A 21681-nucleotide genomic window follows, 5' to 3' on the forward strand; every position below is an offset into this window, starting at 1 on the left:
TAGTGTTATGGTGCAGTTTGCTTTCATGTTTTAATATGCCCTTTTTATACCTGTGGATTTTTCACACCCAGTCTATGTACCTTGCGTGTCACCGAGCTCCTTGTGCAAACAGTGTAACAGATTTGAGCAGCAGTGCCACATAGCTTTCCCATCAGCTCAGGAGCACCAGCAACTCTCAGTCATTCTCCATTCCTAAGCAGAAGTTTTTCCATCAAAAAATGTTTTCTAAACTCTCATTTTTCTTTATCTCTCAACTTTATGTAGCTGATATTGTCTGATTTCTGTGAAAATGTATCGCTTTAAGTGTTTCATACCCAAATTTATTAGAGTATTGTGTGCAAGTATACAATTTCTGACACTCAGAAACTTAATCTAAAACTGGTGGGATTCAGTTTTTGTGTACCTGGATCCTCTGTTGATACCTGAATTACAAGGCCAAAGAGTCACCAGCATCTAAGATTCTAGTAAGCAGCTGCAGAAGAACAATCTCATTGTGGACCGCCACACAGCCAAAAGCTTATTCAAGTAGTTAACAGTCATAAAGTCAGCCTTCTTTGGAAGAACTGTAGTGACTGCAGTATTCCAGACACACTGAAAAAGGTGTCTTTGTGTCCCTGGGACACAAAGACAGATAAAGTAGCATTATTTTTCTCACAGTGATCAGAGGAAGTTGTTTATCTAACAAAGAACATTTGTGATACATTATTTACTGATGACACTTTAGCTAATTACATACCGACATCAATAACTTAAAACTGCTTTCAGCTTTTTCTCCACCAGCAATATTTGTTCTTCGTTATCTAAGTCACTTCAGCTTTCCCACTGACAATCTTAAAAAAAAAAAAAAAAAAAAAAGGAATGCTGCAGCTCACTTGACCCTGCAGCCTTTCTAGGAAGCAGCAATGCTGCGAGTTTTTGCTCTAGTCAGTGCTTAACCAGCCTCTTTCCTCAGATTTTGCAATTAGGAGCAGCTTTAAGGATCTCTGAGGTACTGAAATTGATATTTTGGTTCTATTATAACACAAAGCTCTACGGAACAGCACAGAAACTTTTCTAGAACAGAGAGCTGCAACATCTCCTTATGGTTGTCTAGTACATGCTAACTGCTTGATATTTTGGAAAGCAGACCAATCAATTCATCTGGAGCATACAACTCAAAAGTGGAAAAGCCTAGGAAGAGTAAAAGCTTGAAAAAATGCTAGTATGGAAGAGAAACAAACAAGCAAAGAAACAATAAAATAGAATGGCTTAGGTAGAAAGGCACTTTGAAGATCATTCAGCCTCAACCTCCCTCCTGTGGGCAGGACTGCCTACCACTAGAACAGGTTGCCCAGGGCCCTACCCAAACTGGCCTTGTATGCCTCCAGAGATTTATTCTCTGTGGAATAAAGAGAAGTTTATTTCTAACAATAATATATAAACATACAGCCGGTGGTATTTCAGAGAAGGCTCTGAGCTGTTTCAGTTTACTAACTGGACACACAAGTTATCGTACTAAGAGATAAAAGCTAAGAAAAGACAAGTTCACCAAAATTACATGCTTCACACCTTTCCTTGAATACAGAATGGTTTTCTCTTACAATGAGAGAAAAAGAACACTACAGAGGGTATACAAAATGCTAAAAAATTGAGGCAGTATGCTTCACTGTCTTATATAGTCCCACTGTAATTTTTTTCAAAGTATGCTAAATGGTAAAGACATAAAACCCTGTAAAATCAAATGGCTAGCAGTTTATTTTATAATTCTCATAATATTTCTTTTAATAATAAATCTTCTCAAACTGTAAGAATTCTCTTCTTGAATATCACTGTATTTTATACTTGCCTTTCAGAAAGCAGCAGACAGATAATTCCCAGTGGTCACACTAGTGAGAATCCCATGACTGAAGAATTATGCACAGCTATGAAATATTTACCTCTTACAGCATATTTCTGAGATCTACACATATCAGAAAGAATTATTTCTACTTGAGCTACATTTGCTGCTGCTCAGCCTAGTTTTTTTTCCTTCTGAAGTCCTAAAACTGTTATGTTACACCATTCATTATCCAACATTTTTAAACTTACCAAAATTTAAAATATTAACGTTTCCTCAGCAGACTTCTCTCTAAAATTTCTCATGCTGCTGGAAAATAATTAAAAGTATTTGTGTTAACCTGTCTCATTGAAACCAGTACTTATCTGAACGAGACATCACTTAGCAACTACTGTGCATATATACATACAGCACCAACTTGTTTGTATCTGTGTATTTACAACTAGAGAGAGCGTGATGTATAAACTCGGAACATTTTGCTTCTCCTGTAGCTATTTCTGACCTACTTTCCTTCAACCTGTTTTACTGAAGTCATGGAAACAACTTCTTAACCAAATCTTAAAGTTTAATTCTATCAAATCACTTTTTTTTGTATCATTCCACTCACCTCAACTCTACAGTTTCTTGGTATTCTCTCATAACCTTCAGTCCCTGTGACGTTTATCCTCTACTCCACCTACTGCCCTATGAAGAAGTCATACAGTGTTTTAAAAAAGTAAAACAAAAACAAAAATACTACGTTGTTTTCATTCACCAAGTGATGTAAATTAGTTTAGCACTCAGGCCACAGTAGCTGTGAACTGGTGGCACCTAGAAGAAATTTAGGTCAACCTGATAGCTTTCAAATTTTCTGTTGAGCTGTTTAGGCAGTTTGTGGACTTGTATTCCATTGTTCATTTTTAAGCATTCATATGAGAACAGCTTTAGACCAAAAAAAATATTGAGAACCACTCCCCGATTACGCAAAACAGTCCTCGATGGTGAGTTCTTGGCCCTGCACTAAGTTGTACTTACAAAGGAAACTAAGAATGGAAAAAGCAAAGGAGCAGGGACGCAAGGCAGTAAAGAACAGTTGATAGGTCAAAAGGGAAAAAGTAAGAATACTGTAAGTGAGATATTTTGGGAGGTCTTGATTCCTTTGTCCACATTTACAACTATGGAATCTTCATAAAATTACCATCACGACCCTCCTGCAACACTTACATGACTCTTACTTAAATTCAGGTAAATTTGACTGGCTCCATTTTTCATTTGTTTACTAAAAACAATAGCCAGGAGAGTTGAAATCATTAAAAAAAAATATATCTGAGGAGGGGACTTCAGGAGCATAACAGCCAATTTCTGTTTCTGCACAGCAGGACAACTATGCCTACATGGTTGCTTGAAGGCTTGCACTGTCTGACGTTCAATCTTCATCAGAAACTCATGAAACCCATAACACTAGCTAATGAGTCTTCCTGAGGAAAACCTCCTGACACTAAAACTCAGTTTCCTTGCTGCCCCACTAGAATATAGCAGAAAAGAGTGAAAAACCTACCAAATGTTTTTTTGAACATGTAAAGCATCTCTCCTTTGGGAACTTTAAACTAAACAATCACCCTTTCAGCTACCTCCCTGAGTCCACAAAGTTGTAGTTGGAAAATACTCTTAAAAAGTGTTTTAATTCAAATAAAACCCAATTTTGTTGTTATTGTTAGTTGACTTTGCTTTGTTTTTGTGGAGAATAAGGTCTACAATGGCACTGTTTCAAAAGCCAAAATCAATATCAGGCTGCTGAAATGCACGCACCCATTTCCTTTATGCAGTACCCACACTAATAGATAACCAAGAGGAAGATTAATGTTATTGACCTGTTTAACTTTTTCAGAATTACTTTGGCATCTCAAAAATTCTTTGCATCAGTGTCCTTAAGAATTTTGATACCAAGACCATGAACAAATCTAATGGACATATTCTTGGACAGCTAAAAACGGTAGTCTATTAATTTTTATAAAAACACATTTAACGAATTCTAGATACATGGAAGAAACATGCCCCAGAAGAGCTGCATACTATTTGTCTTGCTAGTCTTGCAGCTCTTATTTCCATGATAAACTAGTGAAGACAATAGAATCATAGAATTACTCAGGTTGGAAAAGACCTGCAAAAGCAAGTCCAGCCTAACCATACTACCCTAGCTAACAGCCCTCCGCTAAATCATGTCCCTGAGCACCACATCCAAATGGTTTTTAAACACATTCAAATCTTGTAAAACTGAAATTTAACGTTTCAGCTTCAACTGTGAAAGGTACATTTGTTTCTTTAGGAGAGCTACTGGACTACTTGGCTTCAGATAGCAATTATCCTGGACAGTATCTCAGTTTCAGTAACCTTCAGTATTCTAGAAGATTTAGAACTTTGCTCAGTTACAAGCGTAGAAGAACATGTACGACAGCTTTCAACATCATTCACTGTTGACTAGTTTGAATGGTTCCCAAGTCTTTGGGGAGCTTAAAGAATCTGTATTTCTACATGATATCTCCACTTTGAATCTGCTAAAGAGTAAAACATATTTGTTCAAAGTACCGTGGCCTTGCATTGTGACTCAAAAATTTATCAGAACTTGGATCACCACCTTTAAAGAAGGAAAGATCAGGTCATGTAAAGGATTATTTTTAAGGCTATGTAGTATTCAGATGAATCTGTCAGTGTACTTCCCTTTTTCTACCCTAAAGTAGGGAACCCCTAACCATTTACTAAGTATGGTCTCCAGTAAAGCAAAGATTTCCACATCCTTTACTGAAGTTGTTATCTTAAAGAGGATGTTTTCTCTTTTGTACTTGCACAAAATCTGGCAATACTGAAAAAAGGCTTTTCAGTAGTGGCCTTCCCTCAAATAACAAAGTTACATATATATAAAGTAAATGAAAACTGAAGCAAAGTCAGAAAAAAACCACATCTGGTTATTTTAGCATGCTCTGAATTGACTGATTCATTAACCTTAATGCCACATAAGTAAGGTTTTGTTGTTGTAGACCTTTCACAATTTTTAAATGTAATTATTTTCAATTTCCCTGTAAGTAAACTGTTTTGCTCAACATCAAGAAATGCCTTTTACAGAGGTGTGTCTTTAAACACATGCTCGTATGTTAAAAATAATATGGAAATTTTTGATACTTCAAAATAAAAAAAATAAATAGAAAATAAAAAAGGTTTAGCACTCCAGCAAAACTAGATACCCAACTCAACAGCTTCCAAAGACATCAGCTTTACAAGCATGTCTTTCAGCACCCTGCACGCATTTTCCAACTATTAGAAAATGCAATAACATATTTACTAGAACTCTAAGAACTGTGTGATCAAGAGGTGATTTTAGCTCACGTGTGATTTTCGCTACAAAAATGTAACACTGCAGGTAAAACTTTCCCACACTTCCCACTGAATGCTACAAAGATATTCTCAATCATGGAAAATGAAATAGATGCTTTGTGAATATTATCTGAAATACTGATATTAATCCATGTAACTTGGAAAACAAAAGATCAAATTTGTTCATGGCTCCCTAACAATCAAACAAAACGAAGTTTGTTATTTTTAGCTCCTACAACTACTGAAGAAGAATTTGCAACATTATACAATTACTTTTCAAAACCACAAATGTGTAGCTCCTAACTTTCACTGGAGAACTAAAAGTTTCCCTTACGAATTCTATTTTAAGATATAAATATACTTATTCAGATTCACAGCATTGCCTAGAGATGTTGCAGAGTTTCCTTCCTTGGAGTTATTGAAAAATGACCTGCACGTGGTCATGGCCAACCTGCCCCAGGTGGCTGTGCATCACTAGGTGGTTAGACAAGATGACCTCCAAAGGTCCGTTCCAAACTCAAGTATTGTTATTTGCATACACAGGGAGAACATTTGAACCACTGGCTCATGTACATTCATTTTTCTTCTTAACTGAATTAAAACTAGCACAGCTAATTTATAGCAATTTATTCTACAATAAAGAACATTAAATAACAATTATCAGACCTCTGACACTTAAGCACTTCTGCACCCTCTGTAGCTCAGAGCCCCTTCTGTAAAGTGGGAATAATTAGATCTTACATAGATTTTATGAAGATAAATGAATGTGAAGGTAATCAAGAAATCTATGATTGCAAAAGTGTTGACACTACAAGCACCCTAAAAAGCCTTGATTAAATCAATATCTTTGTCAACAGATTACAGAATATAGGAAAATGAACAAAGAGAATAACAAAATATGGAATACCAAGATGGCATTTTCTTCCTATCCATCCTTTTCAGTTCTACTGAAAAGAATATTATGTGTTTCTTTAACCAAAAATAATCAAATTCATATAAAATATCAACTTACAGTAGCACAGTCTTACTATTGGCATTTTGTACTATTCAAGTACATGACTTTGAGGTAATTTTTTCGGTGTATTTGAAATGTTACACAAAACATTCCAGATAAAATCAAAATCAAGGGAAAGTTCATCTGTCTGGATTAGGCTAACATTTACCCTTGGCTTAGCACTTTGAGACCTACCCCATTTCCTTCTTTCAACTGAAATCAGGCAGAATTTGTGGTTCTGAGGCAAAACCAGATGAAGAGCTCATGCGAATCCAAACAAAAAGCTGTTTTCACATGGCCTCTCTTGAACTAAACTGGAACAAGCAAGTCTGGCACAGCTCAGTGTTCTTCAACAAGACATGCACAAAAGGTCTGGTTCTGAGAGGTGCTGAAGGTCTCTGGGTACTGAGCACTGCAGGATTGAGCCCAACTTGTTAATGACTTTTCATAGGATAGGGGGGATTAAGCACAATGTGACTCTTGCAGTCAGTTGCAGACTGAATGAAACAGGAAAAACTCTTTTTGACTTTTCAAGGAAAGGGTTTGTGCCTTCTCCTTTTTGCTGAGAACAAATCCTTTTCTTTTCCCTAAACAAAAAAAAAAAAAAAAAAAAAAGGTTTTTTACTTGGAAACGCTAAGGATGTGTCACTCCCTTCAGAGAATGACAGGACAACAACTAGACCCTCTTTAGCAGAGGACTAAGTTGTTGTCATACAGCCAATAAAAAACTATTGAGGTGGAATCAACCACAAAACCGTGGGTTCTCTGTCTGCCCAGCTCCCTTCCCAGGCACAAGAAATCTCAAATTCCTGTCCACGGTGGCAGACCGGAATAACAGTCAAAGGAGCACAAAGATACAGTTGCTGTCCCCTATACCTACCAGACAGCTTCCCCACCTCGGGAAACGCACAGCACAATGGAATAGTTTATTTTCTAATCTCTATACTACTTCCCTGGCTATAAAGTTAGCTCCATCTGTGGCTACCTATCTCTTTCATAGGTCTGCTTTAACATACCCAAAATGATCAACACCTCTATTATTACTGCAGCTTATGCTATTTACCATTTAAGATTTGTACAAAAAAAAACCTACCTGTGGCATACCTTCAAATTATTATTATTATTTTTTTAATCTTTTATCAGGCTGGTCTTCTAGGATGAGATGAAAAACGGTAATTAACTGGACAGTCTCTGAATCCTGGGCACCAGTATTAAATGAAAGAAATTTCAGACTCTCGTCTGTCCTTTGTAAAATGAGTTTGAAGTTTAAAAATTGAGTTTTGGTCAATTCAGTTGCTTACTTTTGAAAACTGTATATGCATATGGAATGTGAAACTAATCAATACCCTAAATTACCAAATCTTTTTAAGGAAGGTAAGAAATCCTCCTTAAGCTCCTGATTTTTTCCCAGAGTTGTCAACACTGATAGCTGAAGTCAATGACAAGTCAGCTAACTCAAATTAAGTCTTAAAACAGACACTAACAGGGATAGACTTTTTTAACTACGCAGGAGAGCAAGTAAAGTGAATCTAATCCCCCAGACTTTGCATGCTGCTCCTTCAGCAGCATCAGGCCATTATGGCCGCAAAGCTACAAGTAATTATCAATTACACTGTTAAAAAAAAAAAAAAAAATTAACAATCCTTGCTCTTACAATGAGAGTTTCTTACATATAAGAAAAGGAAAATATTACCTAGGACCTATTGCAATACTTATCTCCACAGTCTGGTTTGCTTTTTTTTTTTTTTTTTTATAACGTAAACAAACAATCCATCCTAGACATGAATTAAGTTTCCATCTACTGCATGATCCTGCCATCAAAGCTGGTAGAGAATGTTAAATTATCAGAGGAAGTAACTGTACTGGCTAGAGTAACAAGGAGACAGTATCCTTTGTACAGACCTGAAGAAAGATAACTGTTAGCCCACACGCCTTCGTAGCCTTGTAGTACTGCACAACATTCTCTTCGTTTTCACTGCATTTGAACAAGCTGCTATTTGACTGCAGTGATAGTTTTATGAATGGTCAAGTCCATAGAAGTAATAAAAGCTAGAAACATTTCAGCAGAGAGGCTGAAATCGTTACTTGCAGTCCTCAAAACACCTATGGATTTGAGTTTGCTTCCAGTCACAAACAAAAAGGGCTGGGACTTCCAGTCTAAGTGATGGAAAAGACATAACAGTACTAAAGGAAGGAGAAAAGAAAAAATTTACTCCTTTCCAAAGACACTCTTGAAGACATCCCTTCTGGGATTTGTGCATTCATTTATGCACACACAAATCCAGCTTGTGCCCTGCTACTAACCTCTGCTGGCATTTACAGAATGCCAGTCTAGTCTGCTGTGCAATACATAGCAACCGCTGTATTCCTCATTGTGATTAACTCTCGGAGCAATTGGCCTGAAGAAAACACATGGCACTGATAACTCATGCAGTTCATAGGTTTCTTCCTCTCCAGTCTCCAAGAATGAAGGGGTACCTTTTGCTTTTTTTTTTTTTTTTCTTTTTTGTTAGTTTTTAAATTAGAACAATTAAAATGTCTGAAGATACTGTGAATACAATTGGAGACTGTAGTGAGGTTATATGCTTACCAAAGAAAAAAAATCAGCTTGACAATTAACAAATGCACTATTCGATTCTACTTGAAATTAGATGACTACTCACAATAATTACCACTCTGATTCATAAATTGTCTCAAGAATAGATGCTAATAGTTCAAAAAACTTTTTATCCCAGCTAGCCCTTTCCACAATAAATTGTGTTTATCGTGACCATAACTTAGAGAAGTTTGAATTGCAGTTTCAACACTGCAAAAAGCAAAATGTACAGAAGGATCTGACTGTTGTTCAGAAGAAAACTAGCGCCTCCCCCATCCTCCACAGGCATCAAGTAATATAACTGCAAGAAATCTAGTCATTATGCAAATCAATTCAGTCCTGTGATTGGTTATTGCAGTGTGAAAAGCTTCATCACTGAGTTCTGAAATTAACAGCTAGCATCTGCCCTGTCCAGTTTAGCCCATCAACTTTCTTTTAACTTCGTTTTTAGAAGAATCTTTCAACAAACTTATGATTATTGACACTAGCATTTATAAAGGAGTGAAATAATATCATGTGAACAAGACTTTTAGCTAAGCTTTTAGCTAACACTTCTGGAAACAGTTACCTGCAGGTTGACTTACTGCACAAATTAACTAGCCTGGTGATACATTTATTACATAATAATTACTCTGTGATCTGCACTGTATATTTTTAAGCACAGAGCTCTACTGTACCTGATGTATCTAAATTATAAAATTTAGTTCCATGTGGTCATTTTTGTGCAAAGCCAATCCCAGTATGTGAAGTTTGTTCTTCCACTTCTCAACTAGTTTATCATATCCATTCTGAATTTGAAACTCATGCAACAGTGTACCTTCTTAAATTTTAACAAGGGAATTATCATGGAAGATAGGGAACAGAGGGAGGTGGTATAAGAGAACCATCATGGCTTCAACAAGGGCAAGTCATACCTGATCACCTTAGTGGACTTCTGTATAAGCATAACAGAACTTCAGTAAGGCCTTTAATGTGGTCCCACACAACATCTTTCTCTCCAGTTTAGGAAGATATGAGTTTGACAGATGGAGGGTTTGATGGATGAAGAACCAGTTGCAAGATTGTACCCAGAGTGGTGGTCAGTGGTTCACTGTCTGAATGGAGATCAGTGATAAGTGGGGTCAGCCAGGGGTCAGTACTGGGATCAGTACATTTTACCAACTTCAACAATGACACTGACAGCAGGATCATTGGTGCAGATGACACCAAGCTGTGTGGTGCAGTCAACAAGCCTGAGGGACAGGATGTCATCCAGAGAGATCTAGACAGGCTGAGCAATGGGCCCAGGTGAACCTTGTGAGATTCAGTAACTCCAAGTACAAGGTTCGCACTTGGATCGTGGCAATCCCAGCTATCAATTCAGGCTGGGAGATGTAAGGATAGAGCATAGCTCTGCCAAAACAGACTTGAGGGTACTGGTGGATGGATGGGTAGTTGGACATGAGTCAGCAATATGCCTTTGCAGCCCAGAAAACCAAATGCATGAAAAGAAGTATGACCAGCTGAATGAGACAGGTGATCCTGCCCCTCTTCTTGGCTCTAGTTGGACTTCACCTCTGTCCAGGTGAGGAGTCCTCAGTACATTAGAAACATAGCACTGGTGGAGGGAGTCCAGAGGAGGACCATGAAAATAATCCAAGGGATGGAACAACTCCTCCATGAGGCTAGGCTGAAGGAGCTAGGGCTGTTCAGCCTGGAGATGAGAAAGCTCCAGGGAGAGCTGAGAACAGCTTTTCAGTAGTCAACCACGGGGGGGGGGGGGGGGAGAGGGGGAAGTAGGGCTGCAAGAAAGGAGAGACCCTTTAGCAGGGTCTGCTGTGACAGAAAAAGAGGAAACGGTTTCAAACTAAGGAAAGATCTAGATTGGACATAAGGAAGAAGGTGGGCTATTTTTTGTTCATTTTTATACATGCAATAAACACAGTGATGCACAGGTTGCCCAGAGAGACAGTGGATGCTCTGCCCCCAGAGACATTCAAGATCAGGCAGGACTGGGCTTTGAGCAACCTGACCTAGCTGTAGATATATTCAGTTTTCAAGGTTGGAAAGTCAAGCACCACTTTTGCTTGGGCACCAAAAGCAGATAAGTTTAATATCATAAGATACTTTGGTCAGTAAAAACTGTTAATATTATGAAAAGCTTTTCCACAGAACAACAAAAAAACTAATACATAACAAGAAGTGGTTCAGAGGGTTTTTTTTTTTTTAATGACTTCAGGAAGTCCGGAATGTGCATTTTCATACACGATTGCAACAGACGTTAGAGAAAAAGTTAATCTGATTATCAGCCTTTATGGTTTCATAACTCATTCCTAATTCAGGTAGTCAAATACATCCAGAATTTGAAGGATTCAAAATGTACTGTAACAGGAATCCAAGTTCAGCTACATAATCTTTTTCAGCTTCATTTTTAGAGAATTCTGAGAAAGAATGCATTTGAAATGCTCCTGTACATAGGTTGCAATAACTTTGACATCGAAAATCAGACAATCTCCCAAAAACCGTACTACAGAAATACTAAACAAAAAACAGAACAGCAAACAGAACACCTAGACACACAGGGAGGTAAGAACTCAGCTTGTGCCCTCCTTAGAAATCAACTGAACATTGCCTGCTTCCTTAGATAGCTAGAGATACTTACAGTTGCCAAGTTTTGAGTATAATTGAATAAGTAAATAAAAACAGTGAGCAAATAAGGCTAGTACTGGAGAAAATACTTTGTTCATTTACTCTAACTATGCCCCTTAAATTAAAAAAAAAAAGTTCAGTTTCAGCTGTCCTAAAGAACCATAATTTGTGTTAAAATGAAGTCATAGAAATAAGAGGTGCCACATAAGAAAATCTTCTTTATTATAAAGATTACCTGGGAAGTGGATAGAGTAGGCATATTGTAATTTAGCAGACTGAGTGCTTAGGTTATTCTGATTTTAACAGAAAAGAAACATGAAAACTTGTACAATTTAATATTGTTTTAATACATTATTTACTGAAACAATAACTACCACCTGCTAAGACTAAGATAACTTATTTAGCAAGACTAGGGGGACAAGAGGCAAAGACAAAAGCATATGCTAATGTTCAAGAAAATGATGCCAAATGCAGAGTTCTCCCTTGGAGAACAGTCTTAACTTATAGCCCTTTCAAAGGTAACTATTGCAGTTTGGGAAAAAAAACAAACAAACAAACAACAAAACAACTGTAACTGCAGTCCCACAATAACGCTTTTCCAAATAATAAATTGGTAATTAGAATGGGCTCTCAAGAATATTTAGTAACCAGAAACTCTGTAATACACTCCTTTAAATTAAGAAGAGCTACTTTAACATTAAAGTAAAAATCTAGTTCTGTGACTGTCTTAATACAAACTGTGCCTTGCAAAGAACAAGTATGCAACTACACATGTACTAATTAAATATTTATAGTAAGAAAAAAATGCATCATCACAAAAGCAGTCCGTATTTTGTGAAGAGATAATTCTTTATCACTCTAACTAGAAACCAGAATCAAGGAGACGCAAGAGTGTTAAGCTTTCTTTTTCTAACTGAAAAACGGACACAGTCCATTCAAATATAATGATGTACAGACTCCAAAATATTAGTTAGCTCAGATGAAGATGCAACTGTTATGGAAGAAAAGAGAGCAAACACCCTGGGAAAACAAAACAAACAAACAAAAAAAAACAAACAAAAAAAACAACCCAACAAAACAACCACCATCAAACAACAAGAAACACTTAAAATCATCCTCTTTCACCTCTGCCTCATTAGTATGTATTTGAGGTTCTTTCCTCCAGCAGCAGGAGCCAAGATTCCAAGTAAGTGGCACACTTTGTTCTATGTTCTTTCAGAATATAGAATTCTTTTCCTTGAATCCTCTAAAAAGAGTTAAAACTTCTCATCTTGAATCTTTTGAATATATGAGAAAATTTACAGCTGAACTCATATCACTAAGTACTATCAGTTTATAAAATACCTAATAACCTGTAAACAAAAAAAAAATGGAAGATAATGAACAGTCAGATCAAGCAGATTGTTTATGTGCACTTACTCCCAGAATTCCATCACTGGAGACGTAGCATTTTGCAAAGAGATTTGACTGCAGTTGCTCATATTAAGTTTCTGAAATTCCACACAGTTTTCTATAAAAACAACAACAAAGTTGTTATATTGACATGTACACACATTTCTTCTGGTCCAAATTCTAGTTTGTGCACTTGTAAAGCCACTTACTATATCATACTCTACATGGTTAAAAGGATTTCTAGATATTCTAAAATCCTCCAGCTGCTACTTCTGTAATAGTATTTTGATCACCAGATCAGAGGCTAGAAAAATATCCATGTAGAACTCTACATACTCCTACACTTTCTAAATGCACTTTGGCAATGACAAGGGCCAACTAAACATCTGAGGCTAAACGAAGAAGCTTTGAGAAATTGAGGCAATCATTCAGGAACTACAACATAATACTTCTTCAAGTGGTTGTTCAATGGCCAATGGCAACAATTGGCTGATGAAACAACCAACAACAAGTCTCCACTTTGTTTAATAGAGCAAGTGGAAAGTCACTCTTTAACTTGTATCAAATAAAGAAGAAGAAGAGCTCTTCTGTTGAGTTCACTTACTGTATTCTGAGAGAATGGGTATGATTGAAAATGAGAGTCCTGGGATTTAGCCAGAATATTTTACAGAAATAACAAAGGCAAAAGCTTTCTTTTCCCATCTGACATCATATTTCACAGGAACAAATGCTTATACAATGACCTAAATCAGAAAGGTATGATTAAGTCTTCACTGCACGACCTGTGCAACATGGTCTAGAGAGCCTGCTTCAGCAGGGGGGGTGGATTAGACAATCTCTAGAGATCCCTTCCAACCCTTACAATTCTGTGATTTCATTTCATCACAGTTTGACATGATCAGCCCATTCCCACAGATTTTTCTACCACAATAGTTGTGTTCTCAACACTAATTCATTTTATTACTTGGAAGTCATTATTTGTACAGCAAATATTCCCACCAAGGTCATACCTGTATTCCATTCATGCCCACATGTAGCCCAGGGAAGCTCTGTAGTAAAGCAGTTAAACAGATAGAAGATAGCCCATGCTAAAATAATGATGTAATATACATTTAGATGTGCCTCTATAACTTGGGTAGCATATCCAATGCCTGGAGAGGAGGAAGAGAGAACAAAGAATTTGTACTTTTCAGATAATTTAAGAACAAATGCTTAATACTATAAGTACATCCTAACTTTTGTAAGATTTTTTCCTTCATTTAAAATTTAATGCGACAGAACACAGAAAAGGTTGTTACCTTCAAACAAAGGGCAAACTTTCCTCCAGCACGTAATGCCTCCTTCACTAGTAAACTGTCCCAAGGCTGTCTCCAGGAAAAAAACTGGTATCCCACAGCAAATAAAGAAAACCACATACGGGATGAGGAAAGCACCTATGAGTAAACATTGTGGTGGTATTGGTTACAACGAACACAGTTCCTTGACAGCTTAGCAAAAAATTTATTTTCATTCCTTAGCTAATTCTTGCAGGTGCAGTGCTAAAAGTGCAAAAAGCGTTTGCTTCTGGCACCAAATATTAAAAGTTAACTCTTAAGCCATTATTGTGGATTGAAAACAAAGAACCAATACAAAAACCACCCCATCCCCAGTCAAAACACAAAGCATACTTAAGTTTTTCAGAATAGGCTAAACTCTGCTGAACATTCTCTCAAGCACAGGAAAGATCACATTCTTGCTAAGCCACACCGTTCTGATCTGATTATCATCAAATCATTCTACCCTCTCTTCTCTTACTTTCTTTTCTCAGGAGAAAAGCAGGGATGAAGAAGCATTATGGAAATGAAATCCAAGTACTGTGATGTTATTTAGATAAGACCAATGACGAGGATCGTAAGAAGGGAATGACAAAATACACCTTAGGACTTCTTACACAGAGAAAGAAAACAGGACTTGGCATTGCCATCTAGAAATTGTAGGAAATTTACAAAGCATCAGCTTTTTTTCTTACATGCTGACAGTAAACTCCAGCAAAGATAGCGAGTGGTACAACTTGAAGCCTTCAACAAAATGCCATTCTTCTCTTATTAACACAGAGCAGAAATTCTGTATTATTTCATGATTAACCATGTTATTAGGTACGGCAGACAGAGAACATGACTGAAGTATGAACAAAGAAGCGACAGAAGATACCTGTTAGGCACATTGTCACTTGCTAATACAGTAGATTTTAAGTATTCAATTTAGAACTGAACCTAAATAACAAGGAATGAAATACAGCCTTTTCACTACACAGAGACCCCGTTAACATACAAGGCCAAAATATTTTTTTTCCTTCATTCCCCTGGTACTCAGATTTCTTAAACCAAAGGATGAGATAGAAAGCAACTAACTACACTGATTTAGGGGGAAACAAGGAAGGAAGAATACAAATACTAGGAGGAAACAATAACTATTTGGGCCATTTTTACTGACACCAGTAAACAAAGTTCCACTGGTTTAATCAGACAAACACAGTGAAGTACTGCACAAAAGTTTTGATAGATGTAGTAACTGCATACATCAATCAGTTCTTCAGAGCACTAACATTCCTACTTCAACAGGAGTCCTAAAGATTGATCTGATCATTAATGAACAACACTTTATGCAAATGGCTTGAAAGACAACATCTTTCCAGGCCATGATTTAAGAACTGCTGTCCAGCATGAAAACAAGTTTAGCTCACTCACATGGACAAGCACAGTGAGTTTAACATAGCAACTTAATGAAACTTATTATAATGGCTTAAATATTTTTTTTTAAATTCCTCTAAAACAGATACCCATCAGGAAACAACAGAGTATACCAATTTTGCCTGCTTGCAAACCAATTAGTTTCCATGAAATATCTAATTCAAGAAACATAAGTGAACTATTTTTCAAGAAAAAAAATAGCAAGTGTCCATAAGAGCAAATCAGAAATATAGAAGCTTATGCCTACATTATCTGTTGGTAGTGCCAGAGAAAGCTTAGACCTGAAGTACCCATCCTGCTTCTGAATTTGTTCCGTACCTAGCAGGCATTCTATTTAGTAACTAGCTCATATACCTCTTCATTATGATTACATATTACACATAAAGTATTTCCCAGTATTTACATTCAGTGCAACAAACAAGACCCAAGTCTAATTCTAGTTCAGCAGTCTAGAGAGTTACAGAAACAGAGGTGTTAGCCAAAGGTCGTAGACTGAGACCTCACCAAAGAAAACTGAAGTTAATGGCAAACTTCCCATGGTACCAGGACATGGCCAATCAAACTACATGCATTCATTCTATTCTTAAAGACTGCTGTAGTGATTAACGATGATACTTAAGTAAGCCAGCAACTGTTCAGCAAGTCATCCAACAGACTGATTAGAGACTAAAAGTACAGTAGCATGCTAAAACGAGTGAATTCTTGTCATCTTAGTTTTGCCACAGTACAAATGTGTTAAAGAGGAGCTGCAAACTAGAAACACACCTACCACAAGAGTAGTCTTTAGAAACAGCAGACAAAATGGCCAAAACCACCCCTGAGTTCACCTAGTTTTGTGCAAACGAGGGAAAGAAATCTGGCATAGCACTGTTAGCAAACAAACCTGTTAAGAACAGATCTTAGCATATATCAGTCACTGAGCATATCACTGTTCTTGAAGGATATACGTTTACACTAGGGCTGCCGATTCAGACATTAAGTGGGAGAATGTTGAATCTAGCTCACAGGATTCTAAACTTAAGGTTTTGTCTTTCTTCCTTCATTTCTGTGTGAGACATGGCTGATGTGCTTACTCTTAATTGTCATGTATCTTACCTAGCTGATACCTGACTATAAGTAATACATATCATACAATACGTTATACTTCTGTGATTTGAGAGAGAAAAGAATAGACTTCTACCATCTTATTTTAAGGTATACAGACCCTGCTCTCTTGGCTTAGTAACAGTCAGCTTTGTATCTTCCCCTCCCTTACTGTACTGATTGGGGAAGTAATGATTTAAAAAAAAAAAAAAAAAAGGTTTTGACTTAAAGGGCTTTTTTTTTTTTTGGTCATAAAAAAGCAGCATTTTCAGAAACAATATTCTTCCTCCCCAAAGTATGCTATTCAGAAAAATAAACTGCTACTTTATTCTGTCAGACAAACTTTGTTGAGTAGGCTCGATTCTGTATTCACAAGAAAATGTTCTATTCTAACCAGTTTCTTTTACCCTAAAAAAAAGCCAACAACAATAATATATAAATATATTAATAATGAAAAAAAAAAAACAAGCAACCTCACAACCAAAGAAAAACCTTGAGAAATTAAACCGCGTAGTATTTGGTGAGAAGGTAAAGGAAACATCACATTTTTTAACTCATTCTCAGGTGCTTAATACTTCCCTACCTACACACACAAACACTTAAGTCCTGAACCCCTCTTACTAGTGCAAGAAATCACTGTGAAACACCCCTATGTTTATTTCCCAGATGTTTACAGTGAGCTGCAAATCAACACATGACGCCATCTTACCTCCTCCATTCTTGTAGCAAAGATATGGGAATCTCCATACATTTCCCAACCCAATAATCTCCCCTGCCACAGAAAGCACAAATTCAACCTTATTGTTCCAGTGACCTCTTTCATGAACTTTCTTATCATTGCTGTGGACGAGGTTGGTACTTGAAGCTTCTGGATCCAAAACATCTTCTGGCTTGCCGTTAATAATAGGAATAGTCTTTTCAGCTGTCATGGCTGTTCAGCCTGAAAAAAGCAAAAGAAAAATATGCAGATATCACTTGCTAATTACAACACTCAAGGACTAAGAAACTCCTTAGCATATCGTTAGCTTCAAATTATGTGTTACCTACATAAATTTACAGGTGAAAGTGAACAGGGCAATTCCATAAGGCCAAAAAAGTTTTAAAGATGAGAAACTTTTTTAATAAAAAAGATTAAAAAAAAAAGGAAGAAAATTTCATACATGAAAGTAGAAAGGTTTTCAAGTTGGGACAGTCATAGTAGAATGTTATTCTAATGGCTGGGTAGTAAAACCTTTCAAAAATCCTTCACCAAGCAGGTACATGAGTTTGACTAACCTCACAGAGGACAGGGATCTCCTGCCCGTTCCAGGCATAAGAACAAGAAGAAAGGAAGAAAGGGATGTGCTGAAGGGGCCTGATCGGTTCTGGCCTGCCTGGAGAAGCAGGGAATCTCCCAGACTACTCACCCAGGGTTCTGCTTATGTCTGCGCGGTTGGGAGAGGGACTGGCTCTCTAGCCGACACTCGGCTCCGAGCGCGCCTCCGCGTGCTGCCGTTCTCCTCTCTGTTGCACAGGAGGCGAGGGGCACAGCAGCTGAGGGCAGCCGGAGGCAGAGGCGGGGACGGCGGGGATAGCGCGGGCAGCGCGAGGAGATCGGGGAGACGGGAAGCCTCGTCCTGCGCTGCGGCTGCCGCCCGGCCGGCCGGCGGCGATAGGATGCGCCCCGAGCCTCGGAGCCGCAATTTGCAAACGCTCAGCCTTCCCCCGAGCGACGGTATAACACCCGCCTCTCCCCTCCGCCCACTTCAGGCTGTCCCAGTGGCTCCCCTCTTCTCCTCCTCTTCTTCCTCCCCCTCCTCCCGGCATCACCGCCCGAGCATCCCCAGCTACTCGCTCCCCCGCCCGCCGGTGAGACAGCCGGGGCCGAGCACCGGGCGGCAGCGAACCCCGCACTCCCCGCATGCGGCTCGTGGAGGGCCCGCGGCTCCCGCACACCTGCAGCGCTGCAGTGCCCGCTGCTTGCTCAGGCGGCAGCCCGGAGCCTGGTTTGCTGCCTTCTCTTCCTTCTTTTTCCCTTTTTTTTTTTTCCTTCTCTCCTCCTCCATTCCTTCAAGCTCAGGTGTGGCACATCAGAAAGGAGGCCAGCTTAAAGCAGATAACATTAACTGCAGCTGGGGGAGAGGGAGCAGGCAGGGTACGGGCAATAAGAACAGGGTAAAGAAATGTTGGGGGAACATTTGGAAGGTGTGGACATGCTATGGGCGCTTTCTAGTCACACTGGAAAGTGTAGAAGCAACCCACATAGGCATTTCTAACCAGCTTTTTGCTTAAAATTTGATTTGAATAAGTGTAAAATGGAAGAAAGAATAGAAAAATAAGAAAATACAAACCATTCTGTTTCAGATTGAATGAAATATTTCGGAGTCATCTTTTTCTCCCCCCATTCTAATCATCTCTACACACATACGTAGTCCTGTGGTTCGTTCAACCTATTCCATTATTCATCTCCACAGCTGGAAAACAGCTCACATTTTCATTCCAAATCTTCCCTCAGATCCATGTGCTCTGTGGCAGCTGTGATCATCAATATTTCGTTCTGCAGCCCCTGGAGATGCATTTGGGACCACTATCTCTTAAAACCTGGATTAATTTAAGCACTCTGGAGGATGCTGTCCTGGAGACAGCAAGCCCTTCCTTGTGAACTCTCCCCATTACCTTACAACTCCATGGTTTATCACACTGTCAGGAAAACTGTCATCCAATGCTTACTGAAGACCTCTTGAAAAATGCCCACGGGCAGATTTTATATTAACTTTTATATTAACCTGACTTTAGAAATGAGTCTGATTATACCCTACTTGTAGCCTAAGTACATCTACATATTCAAACTTCTTCTATGGCTGAAGTTTTATTTTGGCTTTTAAATTATGCGTGCCTCAAGACTGGGTGTTGGGGCCTCAGTCTACGCTCTGTCAAATGTACTTAACTGTATTCTCTGCCACCTTCATATGCACATCTGACAGGCATAGGATGAGGTCCTTTCTTTGCTAATTGATACCCATATGGAGAGTGCTGGTCTCTAGTATACTATGAAATGAAAAACAACCAATGGTAGAACTATGGTAAAACATTATGCTAACGTGGAAGAATTCATATCTATCTATCTATCTATCTATATATACGTGGGTTTGCTTTATCAAAAGGATGGGGAAGGGAGGACTTTTTTATGTGTATACATTTTTGCTTTCGTTTTTCAGTGGTGTGGGAGTGGGGAGAAGTAAGGTTAGGAGGCAACAGGGTTTTGTTTGTTACTTTGTTTTGGTTTTAATGCAGCTGGTATCTACTAAGGATAGAATAGATTCATATTTTTCCCAAATTGGCTTTGTATAAATCAAACTCAGTTTTTAGATTCTCCCTTACCCCACCTTTCATCTACATTCCAACAGGGATCAAAACAGGCATTGTTTTTTCTGAATTCCAGCCAGGCTGAGCAGACTCAGCAGGACACACTTGAACATCAAAGGTGATACTGAATTCTCATCTTGTTACTAAAAATAGCTCTAAAAATGGATGGAAGCTAAGGGGCAGTAAATGTGTGACTAATGATACAATAACATGGAGGGAACAGTCTTCTATGTTCAAGTAGAATAAATTTTACCTCACCAACAGGGAAGTTTACACTTCTATATAGTGTGCCCAATACATTGTCCAGTGCTAAATGTATCAGAACAGTATCACCCTGTTGATACTCTGCCTAGTGTTCTTTGTAGCAAGTCATACCATGAGTAGCTTTCTGATGCAAATAGACTAACACCAGACTGAAGGGGACTGCTCCAAAGAACAGTCTATAAGATGACTGGCAGATGCAAAAGGTATTAATCACTGCTGATTTGCTTAGTATTTGAAATTAGAAATATGCAAAGACAAATATTTTATTCACTCTTGCACTGATTCCCATTTGATCTGACAACTGAAGAGCTTACAACATAATTGCTAGCTGATGATCCTTGTGAATACTGAAATCCAACACAGTTTGCAACATAAAGCTTCCAAAATTTTATAAAAGGTTGATTATCCCTTTTCTTTTTTCCATCCAAGGAAGCCTCCTCTATTGCAAGGAAAACAGTTCTCTCGATTACATCTCAGTTGGTGCACTAACCTCGTGTACTGCGTGCTCCTCATCATGAATTCACGTCTCCTTCTGTCAGTCTGTTGGGAGATCTGCACATGGCGTGAAACCAGAGAAGAACACAGTGAATGGGATGGGAGCAACTCTTGTGAAATGATTGAACTGTAAGACAAAAAACACAGTTACCAACATCAGCAGGCCGTTCCTAGTAAAACCAGTATCTAATACTAAAACATTCATTAATTATCTAAAGCATACTTCATGTTCTATAGAGGGGCTAGCCGCATCACAAATCTCAAGTAATCTAGTTATGTCCAAGAAGATTTTTTCTGCACTGTCTGCTCCATTCCTGATCTGCACAAGCATTTGGAGTTCTTACCTCCAACCCATTCACCATAAGTAAGTTTCCTGGCCATTCCTCCTGAGTTCCACATTAAAATGATGTTACCTAGCAAAATAATTCATTTGCCTTATTCAGATTTTATCTCCAAACCCCTAAGGAAACCATTAAAGCTCTATGTAGGAAGTAAACTGTGAGCAGAAGACAAATGTTTCTGCCAGTTAAAAAAAGGTGTGCAAAGTTCCAAATGCTCTAAAACTAATCATATTTAGATTTGTAAACTAAAATTAATAAAGACAAGAAATTAACATGTGAAGACCATGCTGATAAAAGAACCTCCAAGAAAAAGCCATGTTTCCACAGGATATGTCAGGGTGCTAAAATGCACGGCAGTAGCATTGCCCAGACGTAACAAGGAATACATGCTGCACCTTCCCTGGCTGCAGGCAGAACACATTCAGGCTATTAATTCATACTCTTCTGGGACATCTGATCAGTCCATATCTTCAACGCACAAACACCTAGTGTGAAGACATACCAATACAAGGAAGGTTAACTCTCTTCCCTTTTTTCTGTCCTACCTCTACAAAATTCAGAAGGCACACAAAGAAAACTGCTTGAGACAGTTTTACATTTTGACTCCCTAATGCTCTGGGCTCTTCTGGGAATTCAGGATGCTCTGCTCA

At 38.2% G+C, this 21681-nt stretch overlaps 1 protein-coding gene across 1 annotated transcript in view; it reads right to left on the minus strand.

The window, feature by feature from the left end:
- SLC6A11 (solute carrier family 6 member 11) overlaps positions 1-18086 on the minus strand; it is a 79559-nt gene extending 61473 nt beyond the window's left edge. The window contains exons 1-5 of the mRNA XM_042880360.1: positions 17993-18086; positions 17296-17526; positions 14073-14207; positions 13785-13925; positions 12802-12892 (exon numbers count right to left, since the gene is read on the minus strand). Coding sequence (XP_042736294.1) covers positions 12802-12892; positions 13785-13925; positions 14073-14207; positions 17296-17515 — 587 coding nt within the window. The 5' untranslated portion in view covers positions 17516-17526; positions 17993-18086. The remainder of the gene's footprint in view (positions 1-12801; positions 12893-13784; positions 13926-14072; positions 14208-17295; positions 17527-17992) is intronic.
- Positions 18087-21681: the final 3595 nt, after the last annotated feature.

The sequence above is a fragment of the Lagopus leucura genome, unplaced genomic scaffold (assembly GCF_019238085.1).
Source record: "Lagopus leucura isolate 7727_CA_CO unplaced genomic scaffold, USGS_WTPT01 Super-Scaffold_100026, whole genome shotgun sequence".
NCBI lineage: Eukaryota > Metazoa > Chordata > Aves > Galliformes > Phasianidae > Lagopus > Lagopus leucura.